General features: G+C 40.6%; 1 protein-coding gene across 5 annotated transcripts; it reads left to right on the top strand.

Annotated features, from left to right (window-relative positions):
- Nucleotides 1-6,819: 6,819 nt before the first annotated feature.
- LOC121762526 (phospholipid--sterol O-acyltransferase-like) lies at nucleotides 6,820-22,135 on the top strand. Of its 5 annotated transcripts, none has more exons than XM_042158430.1 (17): nucleotides 6,820-7,070; nucleotides 11,435-11,570; nucleotides 11,794-11,938; nucleotides 12,517-12,605; nucleotides 12,680-12,756; nucleotides 13,283-13,496; nucleotides 13,595-13,769; nucleotides 14,185-14,284; nucleotides 14,413-14,507; nucleotides 20,407-20,458; nucleotides 20,572-20,643; nucleotides 20,779-20,947; nucleotides 21,198-21,302; nucleotides 21,389-21,473; nucleotides 21,553-21,664; nucleotides 21,744-21,809; nucleotides 21,888-22,135. In XM_042158430.1, exons 1-15 carry the CDS (start codon nucleotides 6,837-6,839, stop codon nucleotides 21,632-21,634), a joined length of 1,830 nt encoding a protein of 609 aa, XP_042014364.1. In that variant the 5' UTR covers nucleotides 6,820-6,836; the 3' UTR covers nucleotides 21,635-21,664; nucleotides 21,744-21,809; nucleotides 21,888-22,135. The 5 variants fall into 5 exon arrangements, with proteins under 5 accessions (XP_042014364.1, XP_042014363.1, XP_042014362.1 ...); XM_042158429.1 differs by having other exon boundaries at nucleotides 12,436-12,605; nucleotides 21,553-21,660; XM_042158428.1 differs by having other exon boundaries at nucleotides 12,436-12,605.
- Nucleotides 22,136-22,673: the final 538 nt, after the last annotated feature.

The following is a 22,673-nucleotide window of genomic DNA, read 5'->3' as shown; positions in this document are numbered from 1 at the left end:
TATATTACTTGATCGACTACAAGCATTAAAAAAAAGTAGCAGTAACATCTTACCCCAGCTAGTTTCAATTTTTAAAACAATCTCTGTTTTTATTTTTGTTTTTTGGTCTGTAATTACCATTTTTTTTATCCATTTCACAGTTAGCCCACTGCCTGGTCTAAGTGTGAGAAGTTTATGGATTTCTTGTTCTTTTTCTTGACTGAGTGTTTTTGTTTTACTCTTGTTTTTCTTATTTTCGGCATGATTTTGATTTGGACACTGTCTCCCACTTAGCCCAATGTCTGGTCTAAGTGTGAGAAGTTTTACTTGGTTTCTGATATAACTGTGTCGTTGCCTAACCCTTTTTCCACTTCATCAAGTCGCTCGAGGGCGAGCTATAATGCAGTGGGAGGGGGATGGGTTAGCCTAATTGAAATCACACCTGTCAGATTTAAAAACCAAACAAACAGATAGAATTGAGTAAATGAAAGATATGATTGCCTGGGGAAGAGTTAGAAAAAGGATACAACATGTTTACATGTGAAAACTTAATTGCTCTCAACTTGATCAGTTTGGATGACGTAAGTATGATGGAAATGTTCAATTTAAATCCTTCTGTAAAGTCTCTCTAAAATGTGAGTTATAAACCAAAGTAGAACACTTTCTACTATTTTTACTAAAATAGAGAGGCTAACTTTTGATATTTAGATGAAAACTGCACAAGTAGTAAGGACTAAAGGCATTAGGACTTAACCATTTTAGCCACTTTTTTCCTTTGTTTCTCAAACCCGCCTCATCAAACAAGACACCCCCTAGTAAACGAAGTTAAGCCTGTATATACTTTTATTCGTCTTTTGAAACCTAAAACCCACATTTTTACATTTCATAAGCACATGAGAAAAAGAGGTCGAGAGATGGACTATTTCAAAAAGAAAGGGAATAGCGATAGAGGGGTCGAAATAAATGGGTAGCCAGGTTGATCAAGTTAATCAAGTTAGGTTGATCAAGTAAAAAAAAGTTGAAAAAGGGCAGGAAAGAAGTTTGTAACCTGACCCAGTAAGTCGATGGTGAAGAAATAAGGCAGGAAGTTAAAGGCTAAGGTCGTAGCTTGAGCAAGTGAGCTGCCAAGTGGCAAAGAAGTAAACCCAGCTTGATCCTGTAAAGTTGTTCAGATCTTGGTCTCTTGTCTCATGTGCTGTTCATTTTTCTTTTTCTAGTTTATATTTTTTAATTTTAACCTAGAACCCCTAGGACCTTACCTAAACACTTTACTACCCTAAGCCCCATTACAACCAAAACAAAAACCTTAAGGAACTATCTTGTGCAGTCAGACTCGAGGTATTAAATATGCAGCAATTACTGAGTGAACAGTCCTAACATCTCTGGTGAGAAATGAGTGACTGAATGAATCCAACAGTTGGTTTAAATTTGAGCTATCTTGATGAACTGACACTTTGATCAAGTGAACGTGAAAGGGTTGAAACAAAAGCTGCTGGCAAATGGATTGACCTCAACCTCAGGTATGATTGTTGGAAGTTTATTCGGTTTTATGCATCTATGTGAATATGTGTCTATGTTTTGAGTCTTGTGTTTTGATTCTTCTTCTTTTACTTTCTTGAAACGAGAAACCATGCCTGAAATTTGTCTTATTCTCTTTTTCTTTTCTTTTTCTTTATACTTGAGGACAAGTTTGTTTTAAGTGTGAGCAGTTTGATAAGGCCTATTTCATGCATCGGTTTAGAAGGTAAAATGTAGGTTACTTGATCAGTTTTTACACGGAAATCGAGTGTTAATTGTGCAGGAATGCCGCTTGACCAAGGACAGCAAGGCCAAACAGATCATGTTGGCGCAGAAGGCGAAAAAAGGCCCAAAACAGTATGAGTTGATCAAGGTGATGTGCAAGCAATTAGCAGGGGACCACTACATTGCAAAAGAGGACACGTATAGCCGATACGCTGGAAAGCGATCCTCAATCGGTTAGTAAGGATCATTGCGAAACAGAAAGGGGACACGTATAAGATGACTCGACGGATAAGACACGCAATTCCAGCAATGACTAAGATTCTCTGCCAAAGTTGTTATCACAGCTGGAAGTTGTTATGAAGAGTCAATAAATAGAAGACGCATCGCCATAGAGAAGGAGATGATCTTCGTTCCTTTTATATTCTTTTTAGTTCCGCTTTTATTTGTTTTCCTTCCTTTACATTTTAGGACTTACGTTCCAGTTTCGTTTAGAGAGTTAGCAATGGTTAGCTAGAGAGTAAGAAGGAGTGCGACAGAAGGGAGCGCGATAGAGAAACCCAGATCTGTTCGGCGCAGTTTCAGTTTCCGACCGAGGACCTTTTGGATTTATTGCTTTCTTACATTTCAGATCTAGTCACTTAGTTAAATTCCGTGTTTGTTACGTAGTTGAAAAATCGTTCTTGCTTTGTATTATGCACTTTCCAAGTTCTGTTCTGAATACTGTTTAGAATCAAAGTTATTTGTTTTCGGAAATCTCGTCGACTGTTCTAACTCAGTTTCAGTTTTAAATTCTCAGATCCAATGTTTGAACTTGCATAATGTTGAATGGCAAAATAATTCGTAGATTCGTAGCATGTTTAAGTAGTTAAGTCATTTATTTCAGTTTGTCGCTTACCTGATATGTTCACTGTTTCTAGCATGATATGTCACTTGATCAAGTAGATAGTTTACATTCTGTCTAGCTTAATCCAGTGGTTTAAAAAAAACTCTCAACTTAAAGCGTGGCCGCAGCCAAAACCCTGTTCACTAAACACACACTCAACGCACCAGCTTCTCTGTGGGATCGACCATGTACTTGCCGCTTACTGTTTAAAGTAGGTTGCATGTTAGGGAGTTTTAAATAGTTTTGAAAGAGAGAGGGGCGCCTTGATCAAGTCGCAACGACAATTGCAAATTGATCCACCCGATCGGTTATATTTTTATATTACTTGATCGACTACAAGCAATAAAAAATCTCTGCCTTTCCACTCGCCGGCGTCGGATAGGGATACCGACCTCGACCGTTTGCTGGAGGAGCTGGAGGAGGATGATACGCCTCCCCTATACTTCTGATGTACACGCACCTCCTGCCAAGCGCTGAGGTACTTGAACGGTTTTTAATTTATGGATTGGTAGGTCGCCAAGGCGGCACTGATGATGTCGAGCTCGCTCCTACCACTCCCCGCCGACCGCTCTTCCTGAAGGTAAGACCCTTGGAACTTTTGGATTTCTTCATTGGCTCTGAATATGATATTGCGCACCATACTCTCATTGTGCTCGATGGTTCCAGCCGGGCGGTTTTCATTGTACCGGCGAAAGACTCGCCACCAAAACCTATCCTCGCTTTGGTTCGTGCCTATCTCCGGATCTTCGGAGATAATCAAATAGGCTTTGAATAATTGATCCATCTCCGCCGAAGTGTCCGGGGTGCGGACACCACGAGGAGTAGGAGTAGGAGTAGGAAGAGGAGAAGTTTGAGAGCCGCCGCCGCCGTTCTCTCCCGATCTGGGTTCGGGTGCCCACCCGTATCGCCCATCAGGGGCATCTTGGTCGTCCACCGGTAAGGCTGGTAGCCACCCGGAACTTGAGAACCTTGGGTTTGAGGAGGGGCCGAAAATTGCGTTTCCGGACTAGGAAATGGTTGTGAGCCGAACCATTCGTGGTTCCAACCGCGGAAGTCGGAGGGGTGATCGCCGAAGCTGGACAATTTTTTAGTAAGTAAGAGTGAAAGATTGAGAATTGATAAGAGAAGATGAGAGAATTTAGATGATAATTGTGTAGTGTGGTGTGAAATTTTTGGTGTGAAAGTGAGGGTATTTATAGATGAAAATGTGAATTTTGGGGAAAAAATTGAAAAATAAATTAAAAGTGGGGAGAAAACGGATATAATTTATTGGGAAGTGGAAAAATATTTTTTTATTTAATTCGGATTTTTTAAATTAAATCCAATTTTCTTTTTAAAAAAAAGAAAAAACGAAATCGCCAACGACATTGTCGTTGGCCAATCAGGCGTCGCCACGTCAGCTGCTCAGCGGCACGGACGTGCTCGATGCATCGAGCAGCGGCATGCCAGCGACAAGAGCACAGCGGCGAGCAGGGGTCAGCCGCGCCAGCGGCACGGACATCGTCCTCGCCAGCGAGCACTGCTGCTGATGCTCTGATAAGAGTGTCCACAATGGTTAGGGGCGGCTATAGCCGCGCCTCGGGGTTATCCATAGTGGAAGAGTTGTCCGCCCCCGGGGCGGACGAGGAGATGGGGGCGGTAGGCGGCAGACGGGCATGCGCCTACTCCGGGGTGAGGACGCGGCGAGTCCGGGGCGGACGCGGCGGATAGCGCGGGCGCCTATAGTGGATCGGTGCCCGGCGCGGCTATAGGCGGCGATTTTTTTTAATTCACCTATAAATACACCCTGTTCCATTCATTATTTTCACATCATTCCGACTCTTCATCACTAAAAATTTCTCTCACTAGAATTTGTGGTCAGAAATGGACAATTTGTGGAGAGACACTTGGAATGCTCTGATTCAACAGGTGCAACCAAGAAGATGCGGCGAGCTTGGCGGAGGAGGCGGAGGCTGCGATCCCTCGTGCGATTACTCATCGGCGGACCATCCCACGAGACCACGTCGGTGCGCACCAGCGTCTAATGACTAATTACTTTGTGGATAACCCCCATTACCACCCGAGATATTCCGCCGGAGATTCAGGATATCGCTACCGCTGTTCAACTATATAGCGACGAATTTGGCGGAGCGTTACAGGTGTTTCACCCTCCGGCGTGATGCCGCGGGCCGGATCGGGCTGTCTACGCTACAGAAGTGCACCTCTGCACTTCGGCAGCTTGCCTACGCCGGACCAGCCGATATGTTCAATGAATACCTACAGATGGGTGAGACGACTGGCCTCCATGTGCTTAGGCAGTTCTGTAAGGGGACCCGGGAAATTTTTGGTGGGGAGTTTCTACGTAAGCCCACCCCTGATGAGTGTCCAAGCCTGCTGGATATGCACGGTTCGATCCACGGCTTCCCAGGAATGTTGGGAAGCATCGATTGCATGCATTGGGAGTGGAGGAACTGCCCCATGGCATGGAAATGCCAGTTCACAACTGGATTCAAAAGCAAACATCCAACGATGATTCTAGAAGCCGTTGCGGACTACCGTTTGCGGATCTGGCATGTGTATTTCGGTGTGGCAGGTTCGAACAACGACATCAATGTTATTCAGTTATCGCCGCTCTTCAACGATGAGTGCCGGGGGGAGGGTCCAGAAATCAGCTTTGTAGCCAACGACACGCAGTACAGTAGGGGCTACTATTTGGCCGATGGGATATATCCGCGGTGGCTCGTATTCGTCAAGACTGTCCGCCAACCGGTTGGACCGAAGAAACAATATTTTGCGCGCAAACAAGAAGGTGCTAGGAAGGATGTTGAGCGGGCTTTCGGTGTCCTCCAATCGCGGTGGACTATTATACGGTGTCCGGCATGAGTTTGGCACGAAGATGATGTCGCGAATATTATGTTAGCATGTATCATATTGCATAATATGATAATAGAAGATGAAGGATTTGCGGCAGAGCGCTGGGCACCGGAAGAGGGCGCAAGTACAAGTCACGGTGTTGCCTCCGCGCCGAACCAGATGGGCGTACCATGGAGCAATGAATATTTGATCCAACGTTTCGCTGATATGCGCAGGACGACATCACATACCACACTCCAAGCCGATTTGATTGAAGAAGTGTGGGCACGTAGGGGAGGTGGCGGCGCCGTGTGAATTTTTAGTTGTATTTTTTTTAATTTTCGTTGTATAATTTTACCCTTTTGCAATACAACGAATATTCGGCCCCAATTACCTCGTTTTCTAATTATTTATATTGCGATAATTTTAATTATACCTGATTAAAACTAAAAACATTTTAAAATGAAAATTGATTATAAAATTCGGAGGCTATTGGAAGTGTCCAATATAGTGGGCGAAAATAAAATTTTAAGGATATAGACAAATAAACAGGAGCTATGGACAAAAATTGGGGCGGGGCTATTGGGGTGTCCGCCTTATTGTGACACCCTAAGCAGGTTTAGCAGGGGCAATAATGTGATTTCGATGTGAACAGCAGTGCAGACTGCATCAGACCATCCACAATAGGCGCCCAGCGACCGCCCAGCCGAGCGCCGGCGCTGGGGCGGTTCGCTGGGCGGTCTATTGCAGCCGCCCAGCGGCTGAGTGGAGAGAGAAACCGCGCAGCGCTGGGCGGTTATGTGGCGCTGGACGGTCGGCTGGGCGGTCCGTTCGGCGCTATTGCAGCGCCCGGATCGCCCAGCGCACGGCCTAGCGCGAAAATTAAATTTTTTTTTTCGAAACACTATATATACGCGCTTTGCTCATCATTTTCATTCGCACCACTTGTTTTAACGAGTACTCTCTCTATCTAAATTTTAATAGTATTATTAAACTTTTCCCGTATATGTCTCGTAAATTAAATTTCGCATATTGTGTGATTGTTAATTATTTCATTTTGTATATATTTGTTAATAGTGATGTGGATAGTATTATTAATGTTTCTCGTATATGTCTCGTAAATTAAATTCCGTATATTGTGTGATTGTTAATTATGTCATTTTATATAATTGTTATTAGTGATGTGGCTATTGATGTGGCTGGGCTATTTATGATATGGCTAGGCTATGGCTGGGCTATTTATGATGTGGCAGGAGGATTTTTAGTGCTGATGATGTGGCAGTGACTAGGCTATGGCTGGGCTATTGCTGGGCTATTCCTATTGTGGATGGCCTCATATAATTCCCAACCGTACAGTCCAATCAGACAGAGTCAGTCAGGTCTTGAAACCCAGCGCCCAATGAGAGGACACCACGCCACCATCTTCCTCGCTTCCTTCTTCCTCCTCACCACTACCGCCGCCGATGCAGCCAAAACCAACGCCGCCGATTTCACCGGAGGCCACAGCAAACTCTCTGGAATCATAATACCTGGCTTCGCCTCCACTCAGCTCAGAGCCTGGTCTATATTGGACTGTCCTTACTCGCCTCTCGATTTCAATCCTCTCGATTTAGTGTGGCTCGACACCACCAAGGTTTTCTCATCATTTCCTCTCTCTCTCTCTCTCCATATTTTTTTAGAAAACCGGTATGATTATGCTAATCGCAGTTTAAATTATGGTTCCGGCGCTTCATTATTCCATATTCGTTTTCCGCTTTGAATTTGGTGCTACGTGGATAATAATGTAGGCATGATCGCCCATATACAAGTAAATTCTACCTAGAATGAATGTCTATGTGCTTGTTGCAGTGGCGAACGTAATTTTTCTTACCGAAGCTTGCAATGATTCAAAATAGAAAGATTGTTTTAGGATAGTATCTAGTATAATTGCACATATATGAATGTTAACCATAGCGATTATGACATTTGGAGGTCTTATGAGGTTTTGATTTGTCTGTGATTGATGGGCCGTCACTGCTATTGGGCTTGTTTAGTACGTACCCCATCACTACCCCCGAAAAGCGAAGTGAATCACTTCGGCGAAGCGAGTCACTTCGGCATTCTGGATAAAGGTACGGGGGAGGCTGACGTCAGGGGACGTGCCTTGCGCGTGACTGCATTAAATGCGACAGTAAAATCCGGCCGTTGAATCCTGAAAAGGTGGGATTCGAAACGGTGCGATGATTTTGAAATCTTCTCCGAATCTGATAAATACGTCCTTTCTTCATCATTTGAACACTTTTGCTATTGCTTCTTCTGCATTCTCTCTCTTTTGCGTAAAAATTTCCTTCCGCTTTCAAGAATTTCTTCAGAATTTCTTCAGACTTTCAAAGAGTAAGAACCATGTCTTCTTCTTCTTCTTCTGAGTCAGGTAGCGGTAGGAAAGGGGGTAAGGGATCTTCTAGCCGGAAAGAGTCCGGGGAGAAGACCGTAGAATACTTTCACAGCATCTTGAGTAAGGACACTGTGATATCCCTACACGGAAAATATCTTCTTCCCGGGGGGAAGGTGGTGATTCCCGACGACGATCATAGGGCTAACTCGCCGCCGGAGGGTTATGCCACCGTTTACGAAGCCTGCTTAGAATGCGGGCTTCGTTTCCCTCTTCCCCCACCTTTTGTAGAGCTTCTTGATTTTTTCCAACTCCCTTTAGGTCAGGTGACTCCGAATTCTTGGAGGCACTTATCGGCCTTTGCTGCCGAACTGCGTAGGCTAGATAAGGATCTGTCTCTGAGGGCAATCCTTAATTTCTTCCAGTTTAAGAGGAAGGGATCTTGGTTTTACTTGATCCCTTTACAGCCCTTTAGAGCCTTTTGTAAAACCAAATGGCCGAAATGGCAAAATCGTTTCTTTTTTTATAATAGGACTTCGGCTTCGGACTTTTCCTGGAGAGGGCCGAAGTCCGTTATTCCTCATCCTCGGTTAGAACCGTTGGACGAGCTCGAGGGCGAGCTCAATAAGATTCCTATGATTAGGAAGCAGTACCTGGAGTCTGAGCTCGTCAAGGGCGACTTCGTGTTCGACTCCTCGTCTTCGGACGAAGAGACTGAGGGTGAGGACTTCTTTTTTGTGCCTTACTGCTTTTGTGGCGAAAACTAACCTTGCTTTCTTGCTTTTTGGCAGTGAACTTGCTAAATAAGATTAGCCGCAAATCCTCCGAGCTTAAGGAGCCGGAGAAACAGAAGGCTACCAGCTCGGCGCCTGATGCCGAGAAGAATCCGAAGAGGCAAAAGACCTCTTCGGATCCAAAGAAGCCGGAGTCGACTTCGGCAAGGGGGAAGGGGAGGATTCAGAAACCCCCAAGAGCGCCAGAGAAAGACGTGGTCTTGGCGCCTCCTTCGGAACATATCTGTGAGCCCTTTTTATGGCCCACGGACTTCGCCGAGGTGAATTCTCTTCTTGATTTTCTGGCCTTGCTTTTTTCCTGTATTTTTTGTGGCCCCTCGGTTGACTTTTTCCTTTTTCCATTTTCAGAGGAACGATATGCTCTCCAAGCTCGTCGCCGTTGAACTCTCCAAAGCGTCCAACGATTATGCTGAGATGCAGAGGAAGTTGGCGGCTGCTCGTCACCAGGCCGAACAGGCTAAGGCAGACTTTGAGAAGGCCAGAGCTGCTAGGATCTCGGCCCAGGATGAAGCCCAGTTTGCCAAAGACCAGCTCATCATCCAGCGAGAGCAGACGAAACGGAGGGATGCTGCCGCCGTGGTTGCCCAAGGGGAGGTTCTCCGTGCTTTCGCGGAGAAACTCTTTCTGAGCAATCAATTTTCGGCCTTTGTCGGTGATCTGCTGAAACTGATGACCGATAATGCCGAGCAGGGGCCCGAAGTCGTCCTGCCGCTGTACGGCCGAGAGATAGCAGCTCGTCTCCAGAGTCTGCCGCTCCTTGAGGAGCTTGCTTCGTCCTCGGTCCTGCTTTCTGCTGACCGAGTTCGTAGTTGCCGAGCTGACCGGGACGAGAATATGGAGGCTATCTTTGCCTCCTTAGGACCAGTTTCACCCGCTCCAATTTTCCACGGAGAGGGTGAGACCGAGCAGCTTGATCAGCAGACCGGAGACGGGCAGGCCGAGCAAGAGGTGCTGCTGATCGGTGATGGGGGCACCGAGCAGGCTGGGGGGAGCAGGGAGGCCGAGGCTGAAGCTGAGGCAGACAAGGAGAAGGAAGCTGAAACTCACCGAGGAGCCGGAGACGAAGCTGGCGGAGTATGATTTCGCCTCCCTTCTCTTAGTTTAGTTTCTTCCTTCTTGTAAAATGGCCTTGAAGCCCTCCTTGTGTAAAAAAAATTTTTTCTTATGAATGAAAAAATTCTTCTTTCTACACTTGTGTCTTCGTATAGCTTTTCGTACTCTCTTTTACTCCTGTTGTGGTTTACTACCTGCTCAGTAAACTGAAATGCCGAACTGACATAGCTGCTTTGTATTCTTAACTCTTAAGGAGCTGGAGGTACTTCACTGGAAGCGGCTGTACTCTTCCGCTTTAGACGAAGCTGAGAAAAAAGCCATAGCTGACCAGATGAAGAATGACGAACTCTTGGCTTGTTTAGTGAAGCTGGAGTCCGACAATAAGGACTTAGAGTCCATAAGGAAGGATCTGGAGGCCGAGCTGAATACTGCCGTCGCTGAGAGGACTGCGTATGAGGATTTCATCTGCAGGCGCGGGGGAATGACCATCTCTGAAGTTCAGGAACGAGTTGACGAACTGTGGGAGGAATATCATGTACTCCGGAGGAACAATGCGCTGGAGAGCTCGGCTTGCCAACAAGTCGTGAAATCATTGCGGCGCTGGGCTTCTCGGTACGACATCATTCTTTCCCGGCGTCCCTCAATCGAGAGATTCCTTAGGCATTTCCCGCCAACAGATGGTCGCACTCCAGCTCAAACCTCTGATTCACTTGCTCAAAACCCTACTCCAAGTCAGCAACGAACTCAGGAACAACCGGAGACGTCAAGACGAGGACGGACTGAAGTTCGCAGAGGAGCGGTGACTATGAGTGAGCAAGATCGGCAAATGATTCGTGAAGAGACTCTTCGCCGCCGAGGTGCTAGAGCTTCCCGGGCTCAGGGAAGAAGCGGTAGGTCGATTAGAGCATCTCGTCGACCTGCTTATTCTTCAGCTGCCCGGAATGGCCGAACTCGGCTTCACGAGGATTAAGCCCAATAGCAGTGACGGCCCATCAGCCCAAAGCCCAAGGAAGAGTATCAGTTCGGCATTACCAAAGAGTTCGGCCCCAGCCTACAGCTCGGTAAAAGCCGACCAATCAAGCTCTACTCTCAGATCGGCAAAAGCTGCTCGGCAATAGTTCAGCAGTTCGGTCTCAGTATTCGACCGAACTGGGAGATAGTGGACTCATGCAGAACCTCCACGACCTCCACTACACGATCTATTTAGTGGTGTCAACTCATGCAGGATCTCATGCAGAATAGCGGACCAAACAAAGAGATAGTGGACCCATGCAGGATCTCATGACCTCCACGACATCCACGACCTAATTAGTGATGATGTAAGCCACGACCTAATTAGTGATGATGTAAGCCACGACCTAGTTAGTGGTGATGCAAGCCACGATCTTAGTTCAATGTATAAATAGAACTTAGATCAGATAGACTAAGGAAAAAAAAGCTCTCTAGACATCAAATATCATATAGCAAGTCTGTATTTGTAAGCTGTAAACCAGATCAAGCAATACAATCTTGCCCTCCTTTCTTCCCGTGGACGTAGATTTACCTCAGTAAATCGAACCACGTAATTCCTTGTGTCGTGATCTATATTCATTACCTGCATTTACTACCATCAAAAATTCGCCCAACCATCAGTGATGTTGAAGTTATTATAACTCTGTCTTTTATGGAACATATCGTGATCAGGATTGGATGTAAATATATGTCATGTATCTTATTATTTCACTAACATTGGATATTTTTCTTCTTGTGATTGGTGCTGAACTGTTGCCACATATTCAGCTTCTATCTGCTGTAAATTGCTGGCTCAAGTGTATGTTGCTCGACCCATACAACCAAACTGATCATGTTGAATGCAAGTCACGGCCTGATAGCGGTCTTTCTGCTATTACAGAGCTTGATCCAGGGTACATCACAGGTATGCTTTGGATGAGATGTTGTATGTGCCATTTTAAAGTCTTAATTGGAGCTTAGTGAAGAAGTTGTTTGGGAAATTTGTTTATGCCCAATATGCAGTTTGCTCCTTGTATATTCAAGTGCTTTTGAGTTGAAATTTTCCTCTTTCTCAATGTTCATTCGGCGAATAACTTGATAGATGCATTTATTTAAGTTGACAAACTACAGTTATGTGCATACTGCAGGTCCTCTGTCTTCAGTATGGAAAGAATGGGTTAAGTGGTGCATTGAGTTTGGTATTGAGGCTAATGCTATAATTGCAGCCCCATATGACTGGAGATTGTCACCTGCAAAACTAGAGGAGCGGGACATTTATTTTCATAAATTGAAGTACCCATCTTCTCATTCTCCTCTGTATTTCCATGAGTTTCATTAGCCATTATCTATTTTTTTCAGTTTTTAACAACAATTTCCTGCACCAAAAATTTTGCAATCTTATTAGAATAAGTAGTGAAAATAAAAAGGCTTTTGAGAAATATTTTTAATGTATTAAAAGCTACCTAAGGATATTAAGGATATTTGGATTTGCTATCATTATTTTTATTCTTACTGCAATTTAATGTGGTTGCATCATCATCAGATTTAGGATTCACATATACCATGATTATGTACAATGCAATCAGTAGTCTCTGTGTACACGAGAGTGTAAGTGTACCTGTGTTTCCCTCAGGCTGTGTGTTTGAAAAATATATGTGCTGTTATTTCATGTCTTTTGCTAATTTTAGTCTTTTTGGCTCATTTTTAGTCTTTTATTCTGGCTAGAAAGGTTCAACCCTCTTCAAACTAATAAGTGATACAAAAGAATGGATGTGCTTTGATATTCTCAGGATTACTTTTGAAACTGCTCTTAAGCTCCGTGGTGGACCGTCATTGGTTTTTGCTCACTCACTGGGAAACAATGTATTCAGATATTTCTTGGAGTGGTTGAAACTAGAAATTCCCCCCAAAAATTACGTCAAATGGTTGGATGAACACATCCATGCCTATTTTGCTGTAGGTATGCTCGTGAACTTTGTTTCACTAATTGATTATGTTTGTAAATATGTCTTTATGGTGTTTGGCTGGCTTCAGGTGCTCCTCTTCTTGGATCAGTTGAGACTATTAAGGCAACTTTTTCAGGAGCTACATTCGGTCTTCCGGTTTCTGAGGTATCATATTATCTCCACAATCTCAAGTTTTACATTTAAGTCAAAATTTGATATACCTGTTGTGTTACCAATGAAATTAATATATTTGAAGCAAAATTTTCTGGTTTTGCCTTCCAATAACTGCTGTATGTAGCTAATAGCTATGGCAGGTTGGAGAGGGAAGAAATGTAGCAATGCATGTTTCAGGAACACATTCTATTTGCTTATTATCAACTATTATCAAAATGATTTGTTTGCCAAGATTATTGCACAGTAGCTTCCTGTTCTTGAAACTTCAGATTTATCATCTGCGTGTGTTTATACTGTGAAGAAATGTTGCAATGCATGAATTTGTGGCTAGGCCAGAGATCTTGTGTCGGAGGGCCTTTTGTGATTTAATTATTCTTCTTCTTCCCCTTTATTAGTATTTTTTCTTTTATCTACTTTTTTTTTGGGGGGGGGGGAGAGGTTGTTTCAAAATTTTCTACTGATTTTACTCTGTTACCTGCATTGACCCCCTCTTATTAATGAACTGGCAAGTCATCAGGGAACAGCTCGCTTGATGTTCAGCTCATTTGGATCAGCATTATGGATGATGCCTTTCTCAAAACACTGTAGAACTGAGAACGTATACTTAAAGCATTTCTCAGCTTGGAATAAAAAGGGGCATCAAGCTTACCATTGTGATGACCATGAGTTTCAAATTAACTACTCCGGTTGGCCAACAAATGTTGTTAATATTGAAATCCCAACAACTCAAGGTGCGGAATATAGCCTTGCATGCACCATTCTGTTGCAGTGGTATATAGTTCTTTGAAATGTATCTGGATCATGCTAATGCATGTAAGTGCATTGGCAGGAGATGAAGCTTATCCTTCATTTATCGGAGCAGCACCTGTTAACCTGTCTGACATGGATTATGCATTTCCTACTCCCCAATCATTTTCTGCCCGGGAAGTTTCCGATGGAACTTTTTTCAAATCTATATCTGACTATGACCCTGATAGTCAAAGACTCTTGTACCAGTTAGAAGAGTAAGCTGTCTCCTGCGAATGCTATGCTTCTTTGTGCTTTAATTTCAAAAAATTTCTCCTATAAGCAATAGATCTCTATGACCCTGATGGTCAGCATATAATGTGTTCTATATATACAAACAATAGATTTTTATCATCCAATACCTGTTAGAATGTTTATGCTCCTCCAGCTAAGCACTTCTAAAGTGGAGTACTAATTATTGCAATAGCTTTATCTGTCTTATATCATATTCATCTCACATCACACAGATTGTAGGTTTAGTCACTTGTAACTAAATGGATGTTAGGCAAATTGTACAAGTGTAGTTTGTCGCTCAATAATAACTGTGGTAATCTTGCATGTCATTTATTGATTGGAATATGACAAGGTCCACAGCACCTGAGTGATCTTTAGCGAATCCTTAATATATTTCAGGTTGTATCATAATGATCCAGTTTTGAATCCACTAACACCCTGGGACAGGCCACCTCTAAAGAACATCTTTTGCATTTATGGAATAGATTCAAAAACTGAGGTATGTCAATTAATGGTAACAGTAGGTCATTTGTGCACTTTATTCCTTGAATGGCATTCCTATGAGGTGACTAGATTGCATGTTCAATTTGGATACTGATATATTAATCTTGACACGTGACTAAGCAGATTGGTTACTATTTTGCACCAAGTGGAAAGCCTTATCCTGATAACTGGATAATAACTGATGTAATATATGAGCTAGAAGGATCATTGTATTCCAGGTGCATATTATGTGCATTATAAAATCTGTTCATTTAAAGTTGCTGTTAAATTTGTTATCCTTAAATTCTGAAAATTATTTTCCCTTTTGATGCTGAGAAATAAGATGATCAAGTAATTATTTGTATCTGCAAATATGTTCTTCTTAGTCATTTATTATGTGATTTTTTGGGTTGAAGCACAGAAGTAAGAACCTATATTGTGTTGGAATTTTAGTGTATTATATGAAAGTATTACTAAATACTTTATAATATATTAATGGTATGATTTGCTGGTATTAAATGTATTAAGGTTATTATGAAACTCAGTATTTCATAATTCTGTTATACATTTAAATGACGTTAACTGTTTGGCAGTTAATGACAGTTTGTCATTAGCGCCAAAACTGCACAAAACAGTTACCCATTTTGGCGGTTAAATTAACTGTCGTGGCAGTTAATTCTGTAGTGTTGTGTATAAATATAAACAGAAATTCTAAACTAAAATATATAGATGAATTTAGTCTTATCCGATCATAGATTTTGTATCCACAAAATACTTGATCTGAAAGTGTTTTCACACGATTCTAAATTATCCAAGTATTCAATCCTTTTAAAAACCTACATATATTCCTACAAAGATCAAGTAAATTGTACAAGATGACTGGAGGAGAAACTGTGAGAGACATGGCATCCAGAATCACAAGACTCGACAAGTTTGAAGGGGTAGATTTCAGAAGATGGCAGAAAAAGATGCACTTCTTTCTGACATCAATGAAGGTGGTGTATGTTCTGAGTACCCCGATGCCTGTGTCTAATGAAGGAGAAGAAGAAACCCTGGAACAGACCAGAAGGAGAAAGAAGTGGGAAACTGATGACTACACATGCTTAGGGCACATCTTGACTGGTATGAATGATTCCCTGTTCGACATCTATCAAAATGCAGAATCTGCCAAGGAACTTTGGGATTCTTTGGAAGCCAAATACATGGCTGAAGATGCTTCAAGCCGAAAATTCCTTGTAAGTGATTTCAATAACTACAAAATGATAGACTCAAGGCCAGTTATGGAACAATACAATGAACTACTCCGGATTCTGGGACAGTTTGAACAACACCACATGAAAATGGATGAATCCATTTCTGTTTCCAGTGTGATTGACAAACTGCCCCCATCTTGGAGGGACTTTAAACACACCCTTAAACATCTAAAGGAAGAACTTTCCTTGGTCCAATTGGGCAGCCATCTCAGAATTGAAGAATCCTTAAGGAATCAAGAGAAAGGAAAACCCAAAGATAAGGGTGTGGCTGTTAATCCATCCGTTAACATGATGGATACTGGTAACAAGTCCAAAGGCAAAAGAAAGGGCAACTTTGGTGGCAATTACACAAACAAGAAATCCAAATTTACTTGTTGGAAATGTGGAAAGGAGGGTCACTTTAAGAAGGACTGCAGAAGTGGTAAAAAGGACAAGAAGAATGGTGCAAGTTCTAGTAGAACCAAACCTGACAACTCTGGATCACAAGATCCGGATGCACAAAAGGGTATGGTTTTACCTTATCTTAATATTCCTAATTTAAACCAAATTTCTGAAACATCAACTGCAACTTATTTGCAGGATGATGAGAACAATTGGTGGGTTGATTCAGGGGCCACAAGTCATGTTTGCAAGGATAGAAGGTGGTTCACATCATTGCAAACTAATGTGGATGGGTCTGAAGTTAGAATGGGCAACAAGACTTCTGAATCAATTGAAGGAATAGGAAATATTAAGATAGTATTTACTTCTGGAAACTGTGTACTGTTAAGAAATGTATTGTATGTACCTAATGTTAGGAAAAACTTGTTGTCTAGTCCGGTTCTAAATAACCTTGGATATAAACAAGTTATTGAATCTAATAAATATGTATTATCTAAGCATGGTGTATTTGTTGGCTTTGGTTATTTATGTGATGGAATGTTTAGGCTGAATCTTAATTTACCATTTAAAGACAAAAATGCCTTTGTCATCACTTCTAGTAATTCTCCAAACTCTAAGCTTTGGCATGAAAGACTAGGACATGTGCACTATAAAAGAATTGTAGAAATGTCCAAAAACAGTCTTATTCCTGCATTTACTGTCAACAATGACAGATGTAAAACATGCATGTTAACCAAAATAACCAGGCTCCCATTTAAGGATGTTGTTAGGGAATCTAAACCTTTGCAATTGATCCACAATGATTTATGTGACTTTCACTCAACCCCATCTATGGGAAATAAAAAGTATGTCATTACTTTCATAGATGATTCAACTAGGTACTGTTATGTATATCTTCTAAACACCAAAGATGAGGCTTTGGACAAATTCAAGATATACAAAACAGAGGTAGAACTCCAAAAGGGTGAGATGATTAAAGTGTTTAGATCAGATAGGGGAGGTGAGTATTATGACCCTGAATACTTTCAATCAGTTGGAATAATACATCAAGTAACAGCCCCTTATACCCCACAACAAAATGGAATTTCAGAAAGGAAAAATAGAGTGCTAAAGGAAATGGTAAACTCTATGCTTTCTTATTCTGGTTTAAATGAAGGATTTTGGGGAGAAGCTATGTTAACAGCCTGTTACATTTTAAATAGGGTACCAAACAAGAAAAGTAAGGCAACTCCCTATGAATTATGGTTTGGAAAACCTCCAAACCTGAGTTACTTTAAGGTTTGGGGCTGCATGGCTGTGGTCAGGTTAAATGATCCTAAAAGAAAAACCTTAGGTGAAAAAGGAATTGACTGCATTTTCATTGGATATGCACAACATTCTAAAGCTTATAGGTTCTTTGTCCTAGAACCAAACAAAGCTGTTTCTGTGAATTCTGTTATGGAATCCAGAGATGCTATATTTGATGAAAATAGATTCACTTCTATTTCAAGACCTAAGGATTTAAACCCAATTCAAGAAAACAGAATGTTGAATGATCAACAAGATTCTGATGAACCTTCTACTCAGCATTGGGTAAGAAGAAGTGTAAGACCAAGGAAACCTGTGGGCATGGATGGAAATTTTCAGCTCCATTTGATTGAAGGATCGAGAGATGAGATTCAATCTCAGTACTTCTATTGTTTCAACATAGAAGAAGATCCTAAGACATTCAATGAAGCTATGAATTCTAGAGATGTGTCATTTTGGAAGGAAGCCATTGATGATGAAATGGATTCCATTCTGCAAAATAACACATGGGAATTGACTGATTTACCCCTCGGTTGTAAACCTCTGGGATGTAAATGGATTTTCAAGAAGAAAATGAAAACTGATGGGTCAATTGATAAATTCAAGGCAAGGCTTGTGATTCAAGGTTTTAGACAAAAGGAGGGCATAGATTATTTTGACACCTATGCACCTGTGGCTAGGATTTCAACCATAAGGCTGCTAGTAGCTATGGCTGCTATTCATAAACTTTTAATCCATCAAATGGATGTAAAGACAGCATTTTTAAATGGAGACTTGAATGAAGAAGTCTACATGAAACAGCCTGAAGGATTTATACTTCCTGGTAATGAATACAAAGTGTGCAAATTGGTAAAATCCTTGTATGGATTGAAACAAGCACCTAAGCAATGGCATCAAAAGTTTGATGACACTGTTTTATCAAATGGATTCACACTGAATCAAGTAGATAAATGTGTTTATTCCAGATTTGACAAATCAGGAAATGGGGCCATCATTTGTCTTTATGTTGATGACATGCTCATCTTTGGAACCAGTCAAGATCAGATTGATCAAACCAAAGATTTTCTATCTTCTAAGTTTTCTATGAAAGACTTAGGAGAGGCAGAGGTCATTTTGGGAATTAGGATCAAAAGAAATTCCTCTAAGGAGATTTCTATCTCTCAATCTCACTATATTGAGAAGGTGTTGAAGAAATTCAATCATGGTGACTGTGCACCCGTTAGTACTCCTATTGATCCCAATATCAAATTATTGCCAAACAAAGGCAATGCAATTTCGCAATTAGAATACTCAAAGGCCATTGGCTGTCTGATGTATGCAATGATTAGTACAAGGCCTGATATTGCATTTGCAGTGGGAAAATTGAGTAGGTATACTCATAATCCTAGAATTCATCACTGGCAGGCCATAAGGAGGGTGTTTAAGTATTTGAAAGGAACACAGAATTATTGCTTGGCTTACAATGAATTTCCGTCTGTTTTAGAAGGATATTCGGATGCTAGTTAGATTACTAACTTAGAAGATCATTCCTCAACAAGTGGATGGATATTTCTACTTGGAGGAGGAGCAATCTCTTGGGCATCAAAGAAGCAAACATGCATAACAAATTCAACCATGGAGTCTGAATTTGTTGCATTAGCAGCAGCAGGCAAAGAGGCTGAGTGGTTAAGGAATTTAATCTATGAAATTCCTCTGTGGCCAAAACCTATCTCACCTATATCCATGAGGTGTGATAGTGCTGCTACATTTGCTAAGGTATATAGTCAAGTTTACAATGGCAAGTCTAGACATTTAGGTGTTAGACATAGCATGGTTAGGGAATTGATCACGAATGGTGTGATATCAGTAGAATTTGTTGGGACTCAACAAAATCTGGCAGATCATCTAACCAAGGGTTTAGCAAGAGACTTAGTGCACAAGTCTGCTAAAAGGGTGGGTTTAAAGTCCATATAATTCTAATGTTTGGATACCCAATTTCCTTTTAACTAAATGTTAAATGTGAAATTCAATGTGGAAAGCCAAACAGTAGGATTTGACACATGTTTAATCACTCAAGGTATGTGTTTACAACTGTCAGCATAACTGAGGTTGAAGTTTCACTTCTTAATAATCTTTTGACAAGTGTTTTGGCAGAACAAGATGAAAAGATTACCTATATGAACATGGAATCCAAGTTGTTCCAGTAAAGCTTTGGACTTAGCTTTATACATGTTCATTGAAGGATAAGGACACTAGACTTGTTTTAAATAAGTGTCATGTTTAGATTTTAGTTTGAAAATTGTGTGTATGTTAAATCTGATATTCAATGTAATAATAAGAGTTCAATTCTCAGAACACTCTTATATTCGAATATTTGTATATTAACATGCTAAGATGAAAATTCAATCCTTAGGATATTTTCATTTATGCACAATTTTATTTTCTGTTTTGTTTTATGGTAACACTAAAATGGGGGAGGAAGTCATTTTGTAGGAATATATGTAGGTTTTTAAAAGGATTGAATACTTGGATAATTTAGAATCGTGTGAAAACACTTTCAGATCAAGTATTTTGTGGATACAAAATCTATGATCGGATAAGACTAAATTCATCTATATATTTTAGTTTAGAATTTCTGTTTATATTTATACACAACACTACAGAATTAACTGCCACGACAGTTAATTTAACCGCCAAAATGGGTAACTGTTTTGTGCAGTTTTGGCGCTAATGTCAAACTGTCATTAACTGCCAAACAGTTAACGTCATTTAAATGTATAACAGAATTATGAAATACTGAGTTTCATAATAACCTTAATACATTTAATACCAGCAAATCATATCATTAATATATTATAAAGTATTTAGTAATACTTTCATATAATACACTAAAATTCCAACATATTGCTGGCGTCCCATTCTATTTCAATCTATTCGTGTGAATTATAGAAGACTGAATACCTTGGACGCTTTGTGAGAAAAGGGTAAAACATGTCTCTTATGAAATGAATGTGATCGTTTTTTACACATTCAATTTGCTTTCCTGATTGAGCACGAGAAGGGTTAGTATAGGACTGCTAAAACCTAGCACATACGCATGATTTGAGAATACTGCCATGATTTTTTGCGGCACGGCTTGATGTAATTTGTTGTGTACATCCTTTCTTGACATGCAGTAATTATATGCTCTTTAGTAGATAGACACCTTGGTTCACTTTTCTTGTATTTTATTGTTTAGGTCAGGAAACCTGGTTGATGGAGATCCTGGTGCTGCAAGTGGGGATGAGACGGTACAGTGATTGTAAAGTGCAGATGTTTCCTTCTAAATAATCTCGAGCCATGATGTTTTACTGTTTGTCATTCATTGCTTTATTTCACCTAATGGTTGTCATCCGGTTTGCAGGTACCATACAATTCCCTCTCTTGGTGCAAGAATTGGCTGGGACCAAAAGTAAATATAACAAGGGCTCCTCAGGTGTTTAAATAATTTCCTTGAAGTGATTGTTTTTACTTATGATTTACTTAACTGTGATTATTGGACACTTCTGAATTCAGATAATCTTACTAAGTGTAATATTTTTGCTAAGCGAGGTCTATTGACAACTTGCAGTCAGAACATGATGGTTCAGATATCCAAGTGCATTTAGATGTTGACCATCTTCCTGAAATGGATATAATACCCAACATGACCAGATCTCCTAGAGTGAAGTACATGACCTATTATGAAGACTCTGAAAGTGTCCCGGGAAAGAGAACAGCAGTTTGGGAGCTTGATAAAGGTAATACAGTTGTCTGGCCTATCAGACTTAGGGTGATTAAGATATTATTGTAGTTATAGCCGGATTATAATTGGTGAAATCATGTGAAAATTGGTTTACTCATGTATTCTTATCTGATCATGAGATGCATCATGCATGATAACACGAATGCCAAAAGATCTTGAATGTTTGACATCAGCAATTCCAGAGTGTTCTTTTGAGTGAATAATAATATAGTTCCCTTTAGTTGATCAATCTATCTCATTTGCAGCCAATCACAGGAACATCGTTAGATCTCCAATATTAATGCGGGAGCTGTGGCTGGAGACATGGCACGATACCCATCCTGACAAAAAGTCTAACTTTGTGACAAAAGGTTGAATACATTATTTTGTTGTTTCCTACCGTTATCATATCATCCTTGGCACAATCTTACTATATCACTGCATTGTGGACAAACAGCTAGCCGTGGACCTCTAAGGGATGAGGATTGCTATTGGGATTATGGAAAAGCCCGATGTGCATGGCCTGAGCATTGTGAATACAGGTCTAACTAATCATCTTTCTCTGGAAATAAATCAAGGAGACATCTGAAAACTTAATAAATTTTAGAAACATTGATGCAGGTATCTTTTTGGAGATGTTCATTTAGGGCAGAGCTGCAGGCTGAAGAACTCTTCAACTGACCTGTTGTTGCATTATATATGAAGTAGAAGAAGAAGATACGGTTCAAGGCGAGTGAGTATAAAATGAAAGAATTTGACACCTAACATTTGATTTAATAGATGACGAAGCGGTTTTAATGTCTTAAATGCAGGCAAGGGTTGCATGCATCTGGTTGGAAAATGGAAAGGAAGGCATTGGTATTTGGTATTGTGAAAAGGTAATAATGGTGGAAGTTTGGTGGTCTGTTTTGTATAAATGTGGACTTACAGAGCATCTTAAAATGTATATTTTGTAGAGTGAGTTTATAAAAGCAGAGGGAGGAGCAGCATCATCATTTTTGGAAGACAAGTAGAAGTATGGTGAGGGATTGTATTCTTTGTAGGAGTAGGAAGTGAAGTAGTGATGTAGAGTTGAGGATTGGCTAGACTTAGGGATTTTTTTGTGTGTACCACCACTGTATTAGACTCTAGAATAGCGTCTATATCTCATGTCATTCAGTTATTTTTTTTTTTTTGCCTTTAAAAGGTGGTAATTGATTAAATATATACTCCCTCCGTCCCTTATAATTTATCATCCTTTGGCCCGACACAGATTTTAAGAAATGTAATAAAAAGTGAGTTGAAAAAGTTAGTGGCGTGTGGATCTTATTTTTGTATGTTAGTTTTATAATAAAATATTAGTGAGAATTAATTAGTGGAATGTGGGTCTACTACCAAAAATGATAAAAGTAAAAGGTGACAAATTTTTAGAGATGGACGAAAATGGAAATAAGTGACAAATTTTCAGAGACGGTGGAGAGCATTTTTTAAAAGCGAAAGTACATAATTCATTAAGTATGCATTATTGAAGTTGTTTAAATTTACTATTGGGTTTAAGTAGGATGACTTTTATTTTCTAATGAATGTGCTTTTATCAAAATATTGATGGATGTATATTTTGGCTGTTTGTTAAACTTAAAACTTATTTACATTTATTGCATTTGAACTATATAGAAATTGTGTTTCATTGTTTATTATACATTTCTTTAATTTATTAACACTTCCAATAATTTTTTATATATACATATATTTTATTTTTCAAT

Source organism: Salvia splendens, chromosome 13, assembly GCF_004379255.2.
Source record: "Salvia splendens isolate huo1 chromosome 13, SspV2, whole genome shotgun sequence".
Classification (NCBI taxonomy): domain Eukaryota; kingdom Viridiplantae; phylum Streptophyta; class Magnoliopsida; order Lamiales; family Lamiaceae; genus Salvia; species Salvia splendens.
The sequence above is the reverse complement of the archived record's forward strand: the minus strand, read 5'-3'. Positions and strand labels throughout refer to the sequence as shown.